The sequence below is a fragment of the Elephas maximus genome, chromosome 18, assembly GCF_024166365.1.
Source record: "Elephas maximus indicus isolate mEleMax1 chromosome 18, mEleMax1 primary haplotype, whole genome shotgun sequence".
NCBI classification, from domain to species: Eukaryota; Metazoa; Chordata; class Mammalia; order Proboscidea; family Elephantidae; genus Elephas; species Elephas maximus.
The window spans coordinates 36,168,975-36,184,938 of record NC_064836.1 but is presented as its reverse complement, the minus strand read 5'-3'; the positions used below and the strand labels follow the sequence as shown (position 1 = coordinate 36,184,938).

General features: G+C 43.5%; 2 protein-coding genes across 7 annotated transcripts in view; one reads left to right on the top strand and one right to left on the bottom strand.

The window, feature by feature from the left end:
* Positions 1–413: 413 nt before the first annotated feature.
* ATP5PF (ATP synthase peripheral stalk subunit F6) lies at positions 414–13,384 on the bottom strand. 3 transcript variants are annotated; one of them, XM_049857942.1, is made up of 5 exons: positions 13,300–13,315; positions 9,904–9,969; positions 7,456–7,632; positions 1,305–1,429; positions 414–536 (listed from the first exon to the last, which is right to left on the bottom strand). In XM_049857942.1, exons 3-5 carry the CDS (start codon positions 7,617–7,619, stop codon positions 481–483), a joined length of 345 nt encoding a protein of 114 aa, XP_049713899.1. In that variant the 5' UTR covers positions 7,620–7,632; positions 9,904–9,969; positions 13,300–13,315; the 3' UTR covers positions 414–480. The 3 variants fall into 3 exon arrangements, with proteins under 3 accessions (XP_049713899.1, XP_049713897.1, XP_049713898.1); XM_049857940.1 differs by lacking the exon at positions 9,904–9,969 and having other exon boundaries at positions 13,300–13,384; XM_049857941.1 differs by lacking the exons at positions 9,904–9,969; positions 13,300–13,315 and adding an exon at positions 13,163–13,236.
* GABPA (GA binding protein transcription factor subunit alpha) overlaps positions 13,273–15,964 on the top strand; it is a 37,832-nt gene continuing 35,140 nt past the window's right edge. Inside the window, exon 1 of one of the 4 annotated variants that reach the window (XM_049857939.1) lies at positions 13,273–13,345. The gene's annotated coding sequence lies outside the window, so the exon portion shown is untranslated. Of the gene's footprint in view, positions 13,382–13,807; positions 13,891–14,053; positions 14,168–15,964 lie in introns of those variants that run through there. The other 3 variants (XM_049857936.1, XM_049857937.1, XM_049857938.1) reach the window with 3 other exon arrangements.

Genomic DNA, 15,964 nt, shown 5'->3' with positions numbered 1-15,964 from the left:
GGTGGGGAGTGGACAGGTCTAAGTCTACGTGGAGTGCGGCCGTTGGGCTGAGGAAAAGCTTCCTGCGGAAAGGTGTCTGAGTTGAGTCATCCAAGGTAAGCAGATGCCTATTTCTAGCAAAAGAATAGGGAAAACAGCACAGAGGTGAAACGTCAGGTGGGATGGTTAATTTTATCTGTCAACTTGGCCAAGTTATGATGCCCAGTTGTTTGGTCAAATACTAGGCTAGATTTGTTATGAGATTTTTACACATAATTAAATCAGTTGGCAGATTATCCTCCATAATGAAGATAGGCCTCATCCCATCAGTTGAAGGCCTCAGAACAAAAAAGGAGGCTCCCTGGGAGTATCACCACCAACAGTAAGTCTCCACTGGTAGGGGAATCGGAATTAACAAACGAACATTTGACCACCATGAAATATATATTTATTATGTGATCACTGCTTAATTGTACAACTAATCCATGACAAATTACCAGATTAATTTTTCTTATCATTTTGGGGCTGGGGTTCTTCAACGGCTTCAAATTTGGGATCTAAGAGGGAAAAAAAAAAGAGGATCATGCTTAGTCATACTGTAATGATACGTATTATTTAGAACTCTTCAAGGTTGAGTTAATCAATCTTCTGATTTTTCAGTAAGTATCTATTATTTTTAAACATCTACGTAGAAATATGAGGACCCCTGGTGGCACAGTTGTTAAGTGCTCAGCTACTAACCAAAAGGTCAGTGGTTCGAACCCACCAGGCTTTCTGCAGGAGAAAGATGTGAGTCTACTCCCATAAAGATTTACAGCCTTGGGAACCCTATGGGGCAGCTCTACTCTGTCCTATAGGGTTGCTATGAGTCGGAATTAACTGGATAGCAAGGGGTTTGGGGTTCTTGTATAAAGAAATGTGACAAAAATTTAAAATTTATTGAACATTTACTATGTCAGGCTATTGACTTTAGATGTGTTACGACATTTAACGACAACAACCATATGAGGAAGACATAATTCTCCTGAAATGTCAGATGAGGGAACAGATACCAGTTAACCACCCAAGATCACACAGCTCATAAATGATCGTGTCAGAATTCAAGATCCGGGTATTTGATTCCAACCTGCACCGGTTTCCTGTACTAACTGCACACACTCATCTGAGGGCCTCCTGTGCACATATCATTGTCCTACCACCTCGCCTGTATTTGTCATACAATCCTTTAGACAACCCGGGTGAATCCCAAATAAATCAGTAAGTGTAAGTATTCTTCCCTTAAAATAATCTCCCAGAGGAACGAATCTGTGATTTAGGGGACTTACCTTCAAACGTGAAGGTAGGGAAGGTATTCATGTCTGCTTTACCATACTTTTGCTTAAGTTTTAAAATCTCGTTCTCCAGGTCTTGCTGATATTCGGGGCCTGTATCAACAGGTCCTCCAGATGCCCTGTTGTGTAAATGAACAAAGAAAAAAAAAATTCATTTCATTGACTAGTAGTTTACAAAAACAAAATTACCTTTCACCACCAAGTTTTAATAGACTTTTAAAAGGTACCTGTGTAGGGAAAAACAGACTTCAGAAAGAAGCCAAGTATTCCCACTTGAATTTCAAATCAAACCATTTCAGTATAATGAAGTTTCACATAAATGAGCCAACTTCAAACAAATCTCTGAAATTCAAGGTTTTTTAGTGTCAAGGATACTTATTAAGGGCCTAAACTGCAATGAGGTGTGATGGGTAAGTGCTTGGGCTCTGCAGTCACTTCCACCTGACTGTCAGCTCTATCGTCTGGTAACTGTGTAAACAGAGACAAATCACAAAGTGCTCTGAACTTCAAAAGTGAAGGTCCTTCTGCTAGAAGAATTAAAAAGATAGTGCGTATACACCACTCAGCACACAGCAAGTGCTCAAAACCTGTTACCTATTAAGGTATCTGTTACCTTGAAATCTAAAAAAAAAAAAAATTTTTTTTTTTTTTAAATCAGCCAGCACTAAATACTGTATAAGTCATATAAGAGATGCCTTTGACTTATGGTGTTGGCGACGAATATCTAATATACCAGACTGCCAGAAAGACAAGTTTGTCTTGGAAGGAGTACAGCCAGAATGCTCCTTAGAAGCGAGGATGGCAAGATTTCGTCTTGTGTACTTTGGACATGTTATCGGGAGGAACCACTTCCTGGAGAAGAACATCGTGCTTGGTACAGGGTCAGCAAAAAAGAGGAAAACCTTCAATGAAATGGAATGACAGTGGCTGTAACATTGGGCTGAAGTATAGCAATGCCTGTGAGGATGGCACAGGACCTCAGTGTTTTGTTCTGTTGTACATATGGTCACTATGAGTCAGTGCCAACTGGACAGCAGCTAACAACGACAGCAACAGTAAATATAAGTCTCTCTAACAGGAGCCTATCAAAGAAGGAAAATACTTCCTATCCTCAGAAGCTGCATTTTAGAAATAAAGTAACATGCTTACAAATACTTACAGCACAACAATAAGCTTCAAAAACACCGTTTAACAAAAAACTATTCAAGTTGAGATTACTTTTTTTGCTGAACTAATCAGGGAACATGTCATTAATAAATGTGGCATTTGAGGTAGTTCAGGCATGCCGGGTCAGATTTTAATCTGAAACAGTGAACCGGCTGAAAATGTAAAGTCATGGAGATGGCAAAGTGTTGGCTCTGAGGGGGAACACCAAGTAGTCTAGATAAAACAGCCAGCAGGCCTAGGTCATGGGAGGCCTGAAGTGCTAAGTCTTGAAGTTTGTATCTTATCCACTAAGCAAAAAAATGATAAAATGAGAGTTGTGCTTTGGGAAGATAAAGATAAAATCATGGACCAGAAGCAGGGCCAATTAGAGCTAATGGATTCGTTTCACAAATTTTTCTGGTTACTGCCTATCAATGAACATTAATAACTTTAAGGAATTTACAAGTGAGAATTCTACCCAGGGTAATAATAACTTCACACATGCCTATGATCAAAGCATAGGGTCTTGTGTTAACATTTACTTTTACAAAACATACATAAGGAGACAACTCCTATTTACGAATTTGTTAATGATGTTTCTTGTGATAGACTCAATTTTTTCCTAGATCAGTACTGTTTAAGAGAACCTTCTGTGGTGGTAAAAATGCTCTGTATCTGTGTGGTCCAATATGGTAGCCACCAGTCATATATGGGGAGTTGTCTGAGTGGCACAAATCGTTAACTGTTCGACTACTAGCTGAAAGGTTGGCGGTTCAAACCTACCCAGAGGCACCCACAAAACAGACCCTGGCAATCTGCTTTAAAAGGTCACATCCTTGAACATCACATGCAGCAGTTCTACTTTCCACATGTGAGGTCGCCGTGAGTTGGAGTGCACTCGATGGCAACTAACAAGAAGTCCTATTGCGCTACTGAGTTCTAAAAATATGGCTAAGGTGACTGAGGAACTGAATTTTTATTTAAATGTAATTAATTTAAAGTTCTATGTAGATAGTGGGTATTGAAATGAACAGTGCAGTCTAGATAGTCTTCAACCAAATATACTTCCAGCTCTGGGATCCACAAAACTTTAGAAGATCCAGCCAGTCTCAACAATTTACTGGTTAAAGCTAGATGGTGGCTATTGTACCTTCAATACGTACTCTCTTATAATAAGGGTCCAGAAATCATCTCAATGATTTACTGGTTAAAGCTAGGTGGCTACTGTACCTTCAGTATGCCCTCTCTTGTGATAAAAAGGGTCCAGAAATCTTCCGCCTCCTCAACTGAGTATGTCTCCCCGCCCATCTTCTTTGCTACTATGTCCCCAGGCTCTAGCACAATGACTGGGACAAAGTAGACACTCATATTTCTTTACCTAACAAATACTTTCCCATTGCCTTTAAATCGATTCTGACTCAGCAGTTACCCTATTGGACAGAGGAGGACTGCCCCATAGGGCTCCCAAGGCAGAAGGCCTCGTGGCGCAGTGGTTAAAGTGATAGGCTGCTGATAGGTTGGCAGTTCAAAACCACTAGCAGCTCTGAGGGAGAAAGATGTGGCAGTCTGCTTCTGTAGAGATTTACAGCCTTGGAAACCCTGTGGGATCACTATGAGTCAGAATCAACTCCATGGCAGCGGGTTGGAATCTTTACAGGAGGAGCCCTGGTGGCACAGTGGTTAAATGCGCTCGGCTGTTAACAAAAGTTGGAGGTTTGAACCCACCAGCTCCAAGGGAGAAAGATGCGGCAGTCTGCTTTCATAAAGATTTACAGCCTTGGAAACCCTTGGGGCAGTTCTACTCTGTTCTACAGGGTTGTTGTGAGTCAGAATTGACTTGAGAGCAGCAGGCTTGGGTTTTTTGGTTTTAATCTTCACAGAAGCCAACTGCTACATCTTTCGCCTGTGGGGTTGCTGATGGGCTCAAATCGCCAGCCTTCTGGTTAGCAGAGCCACGTGCTTAACTACTGTGCCACCAGGGCTCCATCTAATGAATATTAAAAAAAAAAAAAAAAAACCCAAAGCCATTGCCATTGAGTCAATTCTGACTCACAGTGACTCTATAGGACTGAGTAGAACTGCCTCATAGCGTTTCCAAGGAACACCTGGTGGACTCCAAATGCCGACCTTTTGGTTGGCAGTCATAGCACTTAACCACTGCGCCACCAGGGTTCCCAGCTAATGAATACTAAAAAAAAAAAAAAAAAAACTAATTTATAGGCTCTGTTGTTATCATCCCCATTTTATGCAGGAGAAAAATAAGCCACAAAGAGCTAGTAATTCCACAGAGCTCAACTCCAGTCCAGAGTTTTTTGCTTCTTCAGGTTGTGTTTTTTGCACAAATGACTGAATCAATCACCTTCCTTAGATTCAGATTACACCTAAGGACTGACTTCTTATAGGACAGGCTTTTTAAGGACAAAGTGCAAACAGCATCAACATTAAGAGTCCACAACCTCTGGACAGAAGACATTCAAATTTCCTGATCAGTCCTGCACACCTGCGTAGTCTCCTGTATCTTTGGCAGTTTCCAGACACCAAGACCATTAAACTTCTAATGACAGAAAATTGTCGTCACTCTGTGCCACCAAGTTGATTCCAACTCATAGCGACCCTATGTGACAGAGCAGAATTGCTCCACAGGGTTTCCCAGCTGTAATCTTTATGGGAAAAGATTGCCAGGTCTTTTCTCCCATGGGGAGGCTGGCGGCTGCTGATCGTCGGGTTAGTGGCCAAGCACTTAAGCACTGTGCCACCAGATACTATAGTTTTCAACTTGTTTACAACTGATGTATTACCTTTTTGTACAGAAAGGGATATAGTCAAAGAATGGGGTCTGGAGTTCAGATGGACCTGGCTAAAGATCTGTTATTCTACTTACCGAATGATGTAATTTTAGGCAAATTCTAACCTTTCAGCCTTGGTTTTCCCATACGTAAAGTGGGGATAACATCTACAGCTTCATAACAATGTCTAGCAGAGCACATGGCACCTTAATGCATTTCTTTCCCCTTCACTGTTTCTCCTCCTTACGTTTGGTAAGGCATCACCTTTTTGTTAGTTACCCAGTCTCACATCACTGTTTTCTTTGATTGCTCCCTCTCCTCTGCCTCTCTGCCAGGTCACCAAGACCAGGTCTCAGTCTCTTAATGTCTCAAGTCTGTCACTTTTCTATTCCCACTGCTACAAAGTCCAGGCTCTCATCAGCTAACTCCTGGATTACGACATTTTCTTAAAATGTCTGCCTTGATTCTCTTGTCATTCCAATTCTTCTTAAACACCGAGACTAAAATTACAGAGTAACCACATTCTACCCTCCTATCCCACACAAAACCTTTATTTTTTTTACAAATGCCTATCACGTAATAACTTTTTTGCTTAATCTACAATCAAGGCCTTCCATTCCTTGTTTCACCTCTTTCTATCCTTACTGCTCACTACACTCGAGACTCTACACTCCAGGGAAACACAATTAGTTTCCCAAGTATATTTTATGCTTGTTTTCACATCTTTGTGCACACCATTCTTCTCTCCTAAGAGATATTCTCCTCCCACCCCCATTTATCTGTCCAACATCTCTACACTGATTTTGTTGTTGAGAACATACACAGCAGAACATACACCAATGCAACAATTTCTACATGTACAATTCAGTGACACTGATTATAATCTTTAAGTTGTGCAACCACTCTCACCCTCCTTTCCATCAATGGTTCTCAACCTGGAGTAGACCTCTGGGGATGGTATCTACTGATGACCTTCTGGGAGTTTCAGAACTCTTTCCAGCTATAAGCAAACTGTGTGCATAAACTCACACAAAATCAGAATTCCTAAGTGTCCGTGACTTCTCAAGAAGGATGAATGATCATGAATACTTCCTTCGAAGCTGAGATACAGTATTAACTCTTCCAAGAAGCCTTCTAAAATACCTCTGGCTAGAAAGCACTCCTTCCTACAAACTCCCAAACACTGAATGTGTTAGTATCTTAGCACCTAACCCATTTTTGTTGTTGTTAGCTCCTATGAGTCAGCCTCTGACTCATGGAGACCCCATGCACAATGGAATGAAATGCTATCTGGTCCTGTGCCATCCCCATGATTGGCTGTGGTCTGGACTAATTTTGATCCATAGGAATTTTGTTGGCTGATTTTTCCAAAGGAGATCACCAGACCTTTCTTCCTCGTTCATCTTAGTCTGGAAGCTCCCCTGAAATCTGAACAGCATTATAGCAGCATGCAAGCCTCCACTGACAGACAAACGGTGGCTGCACGTGAGAGGCACTGGCTGGGTCTCCCACATGGAAGGCAAGGCTTCTACCACTGAATCACCACCACTCTCTAACCCATTTTATCTTATATTTACTTGCTTAAAAGCTTTCTATCCCTATGAGACTTTACGAATACTGAAGAAGCCTCTTTGTCACTTTGTGTAATACCCCGGTGTTTTGTACACGGTGTACAGCTAAATGAAAGCAAATGGAATAGCTCGACATTCACCATTTTTCCTAAGGTTTGGGGGCTAGACATCATGATGGCTGAGGTCATCATCCACCTTTAACATTGTGAGTGCCGTAACCATGTTTTTCCTGGATTTGCTTTAGACCACTTCCGAGCTTTTCGTCCTTTGACGTTCCTCGAGATCTACAACTACAGAAACAGCATTCAAGAACAAATGCTGCATTTATACATTTCCCCAAATCACGATGTCACAGAAAAGGCACTCAACTGAGAGTCAGAATACTTCAATTATAAACTTTTCCCCAATTGGTTTTATGGCCCCAGGCTAATCAACGTCTACCATACTTTGTTTTCTCAAACAGAGTTTGCTGCCAGATGATTTCTAAGACCCCACGTATGTCTAAGAATTGCTTCTACGATCAGGTCTGGAAGCTCTTGGATACTTTCAAACACCAAGCAATTTTTTTTTTAATCACCATTTTGAAACTTACATACTTTGAATATTTATATTTATACCATGGTTGATTGTCTGTCTACTTACTGTCGCTTAGACCTGTATTCTCTAATCTTGTCCAAGTAAAGTTTCTGTATAGGATCAAGTTCCTTATTAAACGCCACCGCTGTAACACCAATGTTCCTCCGCAGATAGACTGAGACTGCTGACCGAATGACAGAGGAAAAGCTGAAGAGCCTCTGCAGAATCATGGTGACTCGGTTACTGAAAACAAGCACCGGAATGTTAATAATACTGTAAAATGTATATACATATGTAATTGTAATATACTTCTAAATATATCATATAGCGTGAAATATTCTTCTAATTGTTATAGAACTAAAGCAGACCGGAAGTCAGTCTAGACAGACTAGAATGCTAGGACAGTCACTGACCATAGTTCCCTTTCCCTCTCCCCATTACAAATATTTCGCTTCTTAACCAAAAGGCCGTGGAGACCTAGGAACCGGGGAACAACCCAGGCATGTGGCTCCACTAGCGTAAAGGTAGGAAGAAAGCACAAGATCTGGTATGGTGTATTTCTTCTCCCATGAACTTGGTCTTGGACCAGAGGAAATAGTAGAACTAGACTATTGGAAAACTACTGTACCTACCACCAGTAAGAAAAGAACAGTGACCCCCGATTAATGCCCCATGTTTCTCTGACCCCCTCAAAAGGCCAAAAGGGAGCTGGGCAGGGAGACTGAACCACTTGCCTCAGGCAGGAATAATCGCCTGGCACTTTCTACTTCACAGATCCCTGGGCAGAGGCTGCTCTGCCTGCTCCAACTGCAGGATCGCAGCCATTCGACAACACTGTAGCACTAAACTTAAGCCCAAAAGAATGACCAAAGAAAAACAGCCCTCAGCCCACAGGAGCCCAGTACAAGAGAGGGGGAGGATCAAGTAGTACAGCCTCATGAGCATACCCAGTGGAACAGAATTTCTGAAGACGAAAACCTGAATTTTAAAAATAAGCACTTAAAGACCTCCAAGTCCTTAGACTTCCTTAAGCTAAAACACATGATTTTCTAACTAAAAAAAATTTTGGTAAATAAATTAAAGGAGAAGGCGATTCCTGTTAAGACCTTATTTAGCGGCCTGAAAGATCAAATGTAAAAATTATTTCAAATTACAAGTACATACAAACAGGAATTCCAGAAAAAAAAAGGACAGATTAAGAGGCAATAAATAATTAGCAGAAGAAAATTTTTGCTCAGAAGACTGAGTCTCTAAACTGAGTTTACCAAACCCTATGTTGGAATGGTGATAAAAGACTCGTACCACAATATAAAAAAACAAAATCGGTTGCCATCAAGGCGATTCCGACTCATGGTGACCCTATGTGTGTCAGAGTAGAATGGTGCTCCATAAGTTTTTGATGGCTGATTTTTTGGAAGTAGATCACCAGGCATTTCTTCCAAGGTACCCCTGGGTGGACCTAAAGCTCCAGCCTGTCAGTTGGCAGCCAAGGTCATTAACCATTTGCACCATCCAGGGACTCCATACCTCAGTGTAGCCTGGTAAAATTTCTGAACCTTAAAGACAAAGTGAAAACCTGACATGCTAACATGCTCCCTGTACCCCCCCACCATCTTACATCCCCCCAACTACCTAATAACGATAATAAAGCCCAATGACACTTGACTTATGTTAAGTTACTTAAAAAACAAAACAAAAAACACCGGTTGCCATTGAGTAGATTCCAATTCACAGTGACCCTATAGGACAGAGTAGAACTGCCACCATAGGGTTTCCAAGGCTGTACTCTTTATGGGAGCTGACTGCCGTATCTTTTTTTGCAGAGACCTTCCAAGCGCTTAACCACTGCTCCACCAGGGCTCCTGTTATAATAGTGCTGCTCAAGGTGTGATCCTCGAACCAGTGGTAGTAAACTGATCTACAGTAACACGTAAATTCGGAATAAGCATTTAGAAGCTTTTATAGCAATTTAAGAGTAATTTATGCCTGCTGAAGAGGACTTGAAGCACTTACTAATGAAGATCAAAGACTACAGCCTTCAGGATGGATTACACCTCAGCATAAAGAAAACAAAAATCCTCACAACTAGACCAATGAGCAACATCATGATAAGCGGAGAAAAGATTGAAGTTGTCAAGGATTTCATTTGACTTGGATCCACAATCAACAGCCATGGAAGCGGCGGTCAAGAAGTCAAAAGACGCATTGCATTGGGCAAATCTGCTGCAAAGGACCTCTTCCAAGTGTTGAAGAGCAAAGATGTCACCCTGAAGACTAAGGTGCGCCTGACCCAAGCCATGGTATTTTCAAGCACATCATATGCATGTGAAAGCTGGACAATGAATAAGGAAGACCGAAGAAGAACTGACGCCTTTGAATTGTGGTGTTGGCGAAGAATATTGAATATACCATGGACTGCCTGAAGAGGCCAAAAGAATGAACAAATCTGTCTTGGAAGAAGTGCAGCCAGAATGCTCCTTAGAGGCAAGGATGGCGAGACTGCATCGTACATACTTTGGACATGTTGTCAGGAGGGATCAGTCCTTGGAGAAGAACATCATGCTTGGTAGAGTACAGGGTCTGTGGAAAAGAGGAAGACCCTCAACGAGGTGGACTGACACAGTGGCTGCAACAATGAGCTCAGGCGTAACGATTGTAAGGATGGCTCAGGACTGGGCAGTGTTTCGTGCTGTTGTGCATAGGGTCGCTGAGTTGAAACTGGCTCGACGGCACCTAACAACAACAAATAAGGGCTTTTATGTCTTCATTTCATTTTTCTAATTATTAGTTTTTATTTTATTGTTCATAAATATCCTTCCACAGTAGTTGGAGGAAAAAAAACTGAGAAGGAAAAAGAAAAAAAACCCCACCAGAGAGGCACAAAGCTAGAAGACAGCAGAGTAGCAGTGATCCTCAAACAGGAGTAGGGGAGGAGGAAAGGAGAGGAGTTTAACCCCTCGGAGGGTATCTGGCAATGTCTGAAAACATTTTTTGCTTGTTGTTACTGGGATGGGTGCTACTGGTATCTAGTGAATTGAGGCCAGGGATGCTGCTAAACAGGACAGTCCCCGTCATCCAGTCCAAAACATCAAGTTGAGTAACCCTGGACTAGCATACAAAAACTACCAAAAGAAACCCTCCAATCAACAAAATATCCTTCACCTACAAGGATGAAAGCCAACTATTCGATGAAATTAAAAGAATTCATAATATTACTCTTATACCCTGCCAGGGGAAAATCCTTGAGCAAAACTTCAAGCAAACAACAAATGACCCTATAAGGTGTCTCTTATCATCATTTCCCTTTTATAGAAACTCAAGTTGTCTTAGTTATCTAATGCTGCTATAACAGAAATACCACAAGTGGATGGCTTTACCAAAGAGAAATGTATTATCTCACAGTCTAGTAGGCTACAAGTCCAAATTCAGGGCACCAGCTCCAGGGGAAGGCTCTCTCTGTCGCTCTGGAGGAAGGTCCTTTTCATCAACCTTCCCTTTGTTTAGGAGCTTCTTCACGCAGGAACCTCGGGTCCAAAGGATGTGCTCTGCTCTGGCACTGCTTTCTTGGTGGCCTGAGGTCCCCCACTCTCTGCTCACTTCTTTTTCCTTTTATCTCTTGTAATATAAAAGGTGGTGCAGGCCACCCATCGGGGAAACTCCCTGTATACTGGATCAGGGATGTGACCTTAGTAAGGGTGATACGATCCCACCCTAGTCCTCTTTAACATAATCTAACCTTGCCTTATTAACCATAGGCAAAGATTAGAATGTACAATACATGGGAAAATGACAATCACAAAATAGAGGACAACCACACAATATTGGGAATCATAGCCTAACCAAGCTGACAGATATTTTGGGGGGACACAATTCAATCCATGATAGAGATTTAGAGGTTTCCAAAACTCAACTTGTCCAAAAAATGAACACATCCCTCAGTATCAAAACTTGTTCCTTCTTTCTTTTTTAAGTATCTGGTCTGTTCCTTCTTTCTTTTTTAAGTATCTGGTCCAGAGGCACACAGTGGTGGAATTTGACTCAAACACAAATATGTAAAAAAAAAAAAAATTGTGCAACTCAATGTATATTTTCCCTTTTGGCAATCTAAAGATACATTTAACACTCAGCAGTAAGGTAACCTAACATTTGGTTAGCCCTAAATAGTCCGCAAAGTATTTCCATATGTAGTCTTCCCTTGTACTCTTAGGGAATCCTTGCCGCACAGGGGTTAAAACCAAAAGGTCGAGGGCAATAGGTTTTTTTTTTTTTTTTTGGTACCCTTACAGGAATACTGTTAGAGGCAGGTTTTCTCATCCTTCATTCACAGATGATAAAACCATGTCTGAAAAACGTTCAATTGCCGATACTCCCACAGTGAATTTGCTCTAGGGCATTAATGGCAGCAAAGATGTCATTCCTAATACACGCACACCCATTGCGGTCCAGTCAATTCCGACCCATAGCGACCCTATTGGACAGAGCAGAACTGCTACATAGGGTCTCCAAAGAGTGGCTGGTGGATTCGAACTGTCGATTTTTTGGTTAGCAGCTGTAGCTTAACCACTGCATCACCAGGGCTCCAGCAACCCTATAACACAGGTGAAATCCCATTTAGAATTATTCTGATTATCAGTAGAAACCAACCCAATGGACCACCAATAAAAAAACAGGGACAAATGACTTCCAAATCATATCTCTAATTTTTTTACCCTTGAACTCCAAATCTGTGTGTTCAACAGCTCTCATTCCCTCCTAAGTCCTATATAAAAAAAATATTGTCCCCAAAATGAACACATTCCTCTCAGTATCTAAATTTGTTCCTTATTCTTTTTTCTCAAGGAACAAACAAACATTTAGTGTGGACTGTCTACTGGCACACAGAAAACAGATGTTATTCTACAAATCAGTATCCAATACCAACTGTGCTAAGTTCTAAGAGCTACCACTGCTAATCAAAAGGTCGACAGTTCGAATCCACCAGCCGCTCCTTGGAACCCCTGTGGGGCAGTTCTACTCTACCTATAGGGTCACTATGAGTCACAACTGACTGACAGCAATAAGTTTTTGGTTTACGGGGTGTCGCAAGTGGAATGCTTAAGAAGATTGGGCAAGGCTTCCCTATTACTTCAAGAATGAGAATATAATAAACGAAGAAAGAGGGTTACAAGCACAGGGAAAAGCATGCGCAGAGGCCTTGTGGCAGGAGGGCATGGTTCGGGCGTTCAGGGCGATGACTGAGAAGTCAAAGGTTAGTCCATTCGACGCCTCTTCAGTGCATATTCTCAAAGTCAACCCACAGCGCTGCCTAGCGAAGTTCTAGCAGCAGCAACATTTTTAGCTGGAATGCAAACTTTTAACATTACTAATGCCCTTCTCTCTCTCCCCTTAAGGTGCCTGTCCTGCCTAAACAGTTCAGGAGTCTCCCGCGTGACCCGGTTGAGCTGACCTGGCTGCAGACCTGCCTCGCGCGCCTGACCTTGAGCTGCTCCAGCCAGGCTGCAAGCTCGTGACCCCCGGCTTCCCAGCCTCCCCGCCGCCCCCTCCATTTGCCCTCAGAGCGGGTGTTATCAGGATTATTTATTGAGCCACACAGACTTCAGGGCCTAAAAGCGCCAAGGTCTACGTAACCTCGGACCAGTCTGAGAAGGTGCCCGGGACATAGAGCTGCTCTCTCCTCCCGTAGGGCAGGGGCGAAGGACTGCCCAGGCCCCGTGAGAAAACCCAGAATCGGAGGCCCAAGGGACCAAGATGGTTCAACTACCCTCCCAGTCACCTTGCACTTCAGTCCCGAGCTGTCAGAGAGCCACCGCCGCAGCCGCCGTTCTACTTCCGGCTCTGGCTCCGCCCCCACCCGCCCTCCCCGCCATCGCAATGCATTATGGGTCGCCGTTGCACTCGGTTGTCGCTCACCGGACAGGAAGCGTCTCGAAGACCGTCTGCGACCGGACGGCTCTAGGTGAGACAGAAGCCAAACAGGAGGAGGAAGTGGGGGGTAAGTGCTTCCGGGTCCCCTATCGAAGTCTCCGCCATCTTCCCTTCGCCTAATTTGACCCGCTCTTTTTTTCTTCTGGAAACCTTGTTTTATACTCATGGGCACTTCTAGTAACTTCTCCCCCAGTTCAGGCCCCACTGGGAGTTAGCCTTCTGTTTCTTGGGGTTGTCGAGGTGTACGAGTGTATAGGACAAGGGAACGAATGTAAAAAAAAAAATATTGGGGCGTTATGCTTTTTTGTGCCTCGTGAGCCTCCGTTGCCGCGGGCGTTCCTTTCGCGCAACTTGCTGGGAGTTGTAGTCCTGGACTCGGAGGTGGCTGGGAGGCGGGAGGGGGGGGTTGGGGTTTCTCAGCGCCGATTCCGCGGGAAGGGCCCGGGGGCCTCGCACTCGAGTCGTAGGAGCTGCAGGTCTTACCCGGAGAGACGCTGCACGCGGAGTGGGGGGCCGCTGCCGTTCTCAGCCGGCCGAGGAGCGCGGGCGGGGGCGACAGGGCCGATTCCGGAGCGGGTGAGTGCGGCCGCGGGGGAGGAAGGGAGCGCGGGCCCGCGCGGGCCGACCTCGTTCCGGGGCCTTCTCCCCCACGGCGGCCCCCCCGCGCCCGTCTCTGTGTTTTGTTTCCGCTGGTCCCCGGCGTTGTGACTCCCATTTCCGTTCGTGAGACTAGAAGGAGCCGGGTGGGGAGGGGCGGGAGAGCTGCGCGAGGAACCGAGGGGAGGGGCGCGCGGCGCGGGGCCCCGGGAGGCCGCGAGCCCCGGAGCCGCCCCGCCGTGCCCGGGACCCGTCCGTACGTGTCACCTCTCCCCGTCCCCTCCGCCGCGCTCGGCGGTCAGCACCCTCCTTGCCGGACTCAACCATTCACCTTCCCTTCAACTTCAGTTTCTTTCCACAACTGGCCCGTAGTTGCTCCAAAGCTGTCTGTTGATGTATATGGTGCCCTTTGAGTTTCTTTTAAAAACGAGGAAGTGAGACAAGGGGGAAACAATGTGTTAACGTAATTTGCCAACTTTTTGGTTTTTGAGTGTTCTGAAAAGTAACCCGTTTGTATTTCGGGATCGCATCCTTATTAGGTGAACGGCAGGGAGGGCAAACTGATATTGCGTTCAGGAATAGTAGTTTAGAAATAAAGTCCACATAGTTTCCACTCAGAATAGCAGTGTATCCGACTCGTGGCAGGAACAAAGATTTCAAAGGGTGAACTGGAGCGAAGTGTGAAGAACGGGGCAGTGACGAAATTCTCAGAGATACTGTGTTGTCTTAAACTTCAGAAGAAATCGGTCAACTCTTCCAGCAACTGTTTCAAGGAGTAGTATCGCTGTCTGAGGGTTTGATCTAAGTTTCCCAAGCTTATTTATTTTTTAGTCATCTGACACTGGACGAACTTGAGTCACTTTACCTGGGTTGTATATACAGTGGCATGTATCTTAGAGGTTATATAGCCGTGAAGTAACAAATACTGACCTAGATGTTAAATTGAGGCAAGTCGTGAGAGCTGTCAAGGCTGAGTACTTAAAACTGTTGCTTCTTAGTCTCTCCAACTATTTATAAAACTTCAAACCTACAGAAAAAATGAACACCTATATACCCTTCACCTGGAGTCACCAATTGTTACGTTTTGCCATATTCGATTTCTCTATTTGCACACACACACGGATAGGTGTACTTAATTTTTTTTAACTGTTGACTTTATCTTTAAATTAAAAAACTTTTCTTTAGGTATTTAAAAGCATTTGTTTATTTGTTGAAAATGTACAGTTGATCATGCAGGCCACCCCAAAGCACGTATATGTTTATTTATCCTGTATTGTGAAAAATTGTTCCAACCTCCATGAACTAATAGCGCTTTCTAGTGAAGACAGTCCTCAAATTTATCTGTGGTTCTGAAAGAGAATGTTAAACATAACTGTGTTTTACAGATACTAGCTTTTCCTGGAATTTTTAGTTAAATTCAAGTTTATTCGTGTCCATTTAGCCAGATGTTCTGAACTCCATGTTAGATTAAGTTTAGGACAAACCAAGGTGTCTACGAATGTGACGTTTTAGTCAGGTAATGACAGGGGCAGCTCTGAGGTGGAGAGACTCCAAGTAATGGCCTCATCTCTGTTTTCTAAAGTGTTGATATAGGATCTTGGGGAATTGGTTCCAGAAAAATAGCTAAGAGCCTTTCAAGCGCTGGTATCAGAGGTTTGGATGGTTTCCCAACTCTGGTCCATTGCTTTTCTAGCCTTAGTTTGGAGAACTGAGAGAGTGATCAATTCTGAGATTATAAATACCATCATTTTTCCAAGAGAGTATGGCATTCATTTTTTTCTCTAAAAAATCTTCAAAACCATTCGCATTCAGGCAGTGGAGTTCTCACATCCAGTCAGTCTTGCTCTATTCCAACTCCTCACCCACTTTAAAGGTTTCTTTTTGATTTCATTGGGCTCACCTGGTGGTCCAGTATACTCTGTATTTTAAGATAAATTGATTAGTAGCCTTAATTCCATCAACCTTAATTCTCCTTTGCTATCTAACGTAGTCACAGGTTGTGGGCCATGATTCTGCATACCACAGAGACCTTGGTCCCTTGGGAGATTGAGGA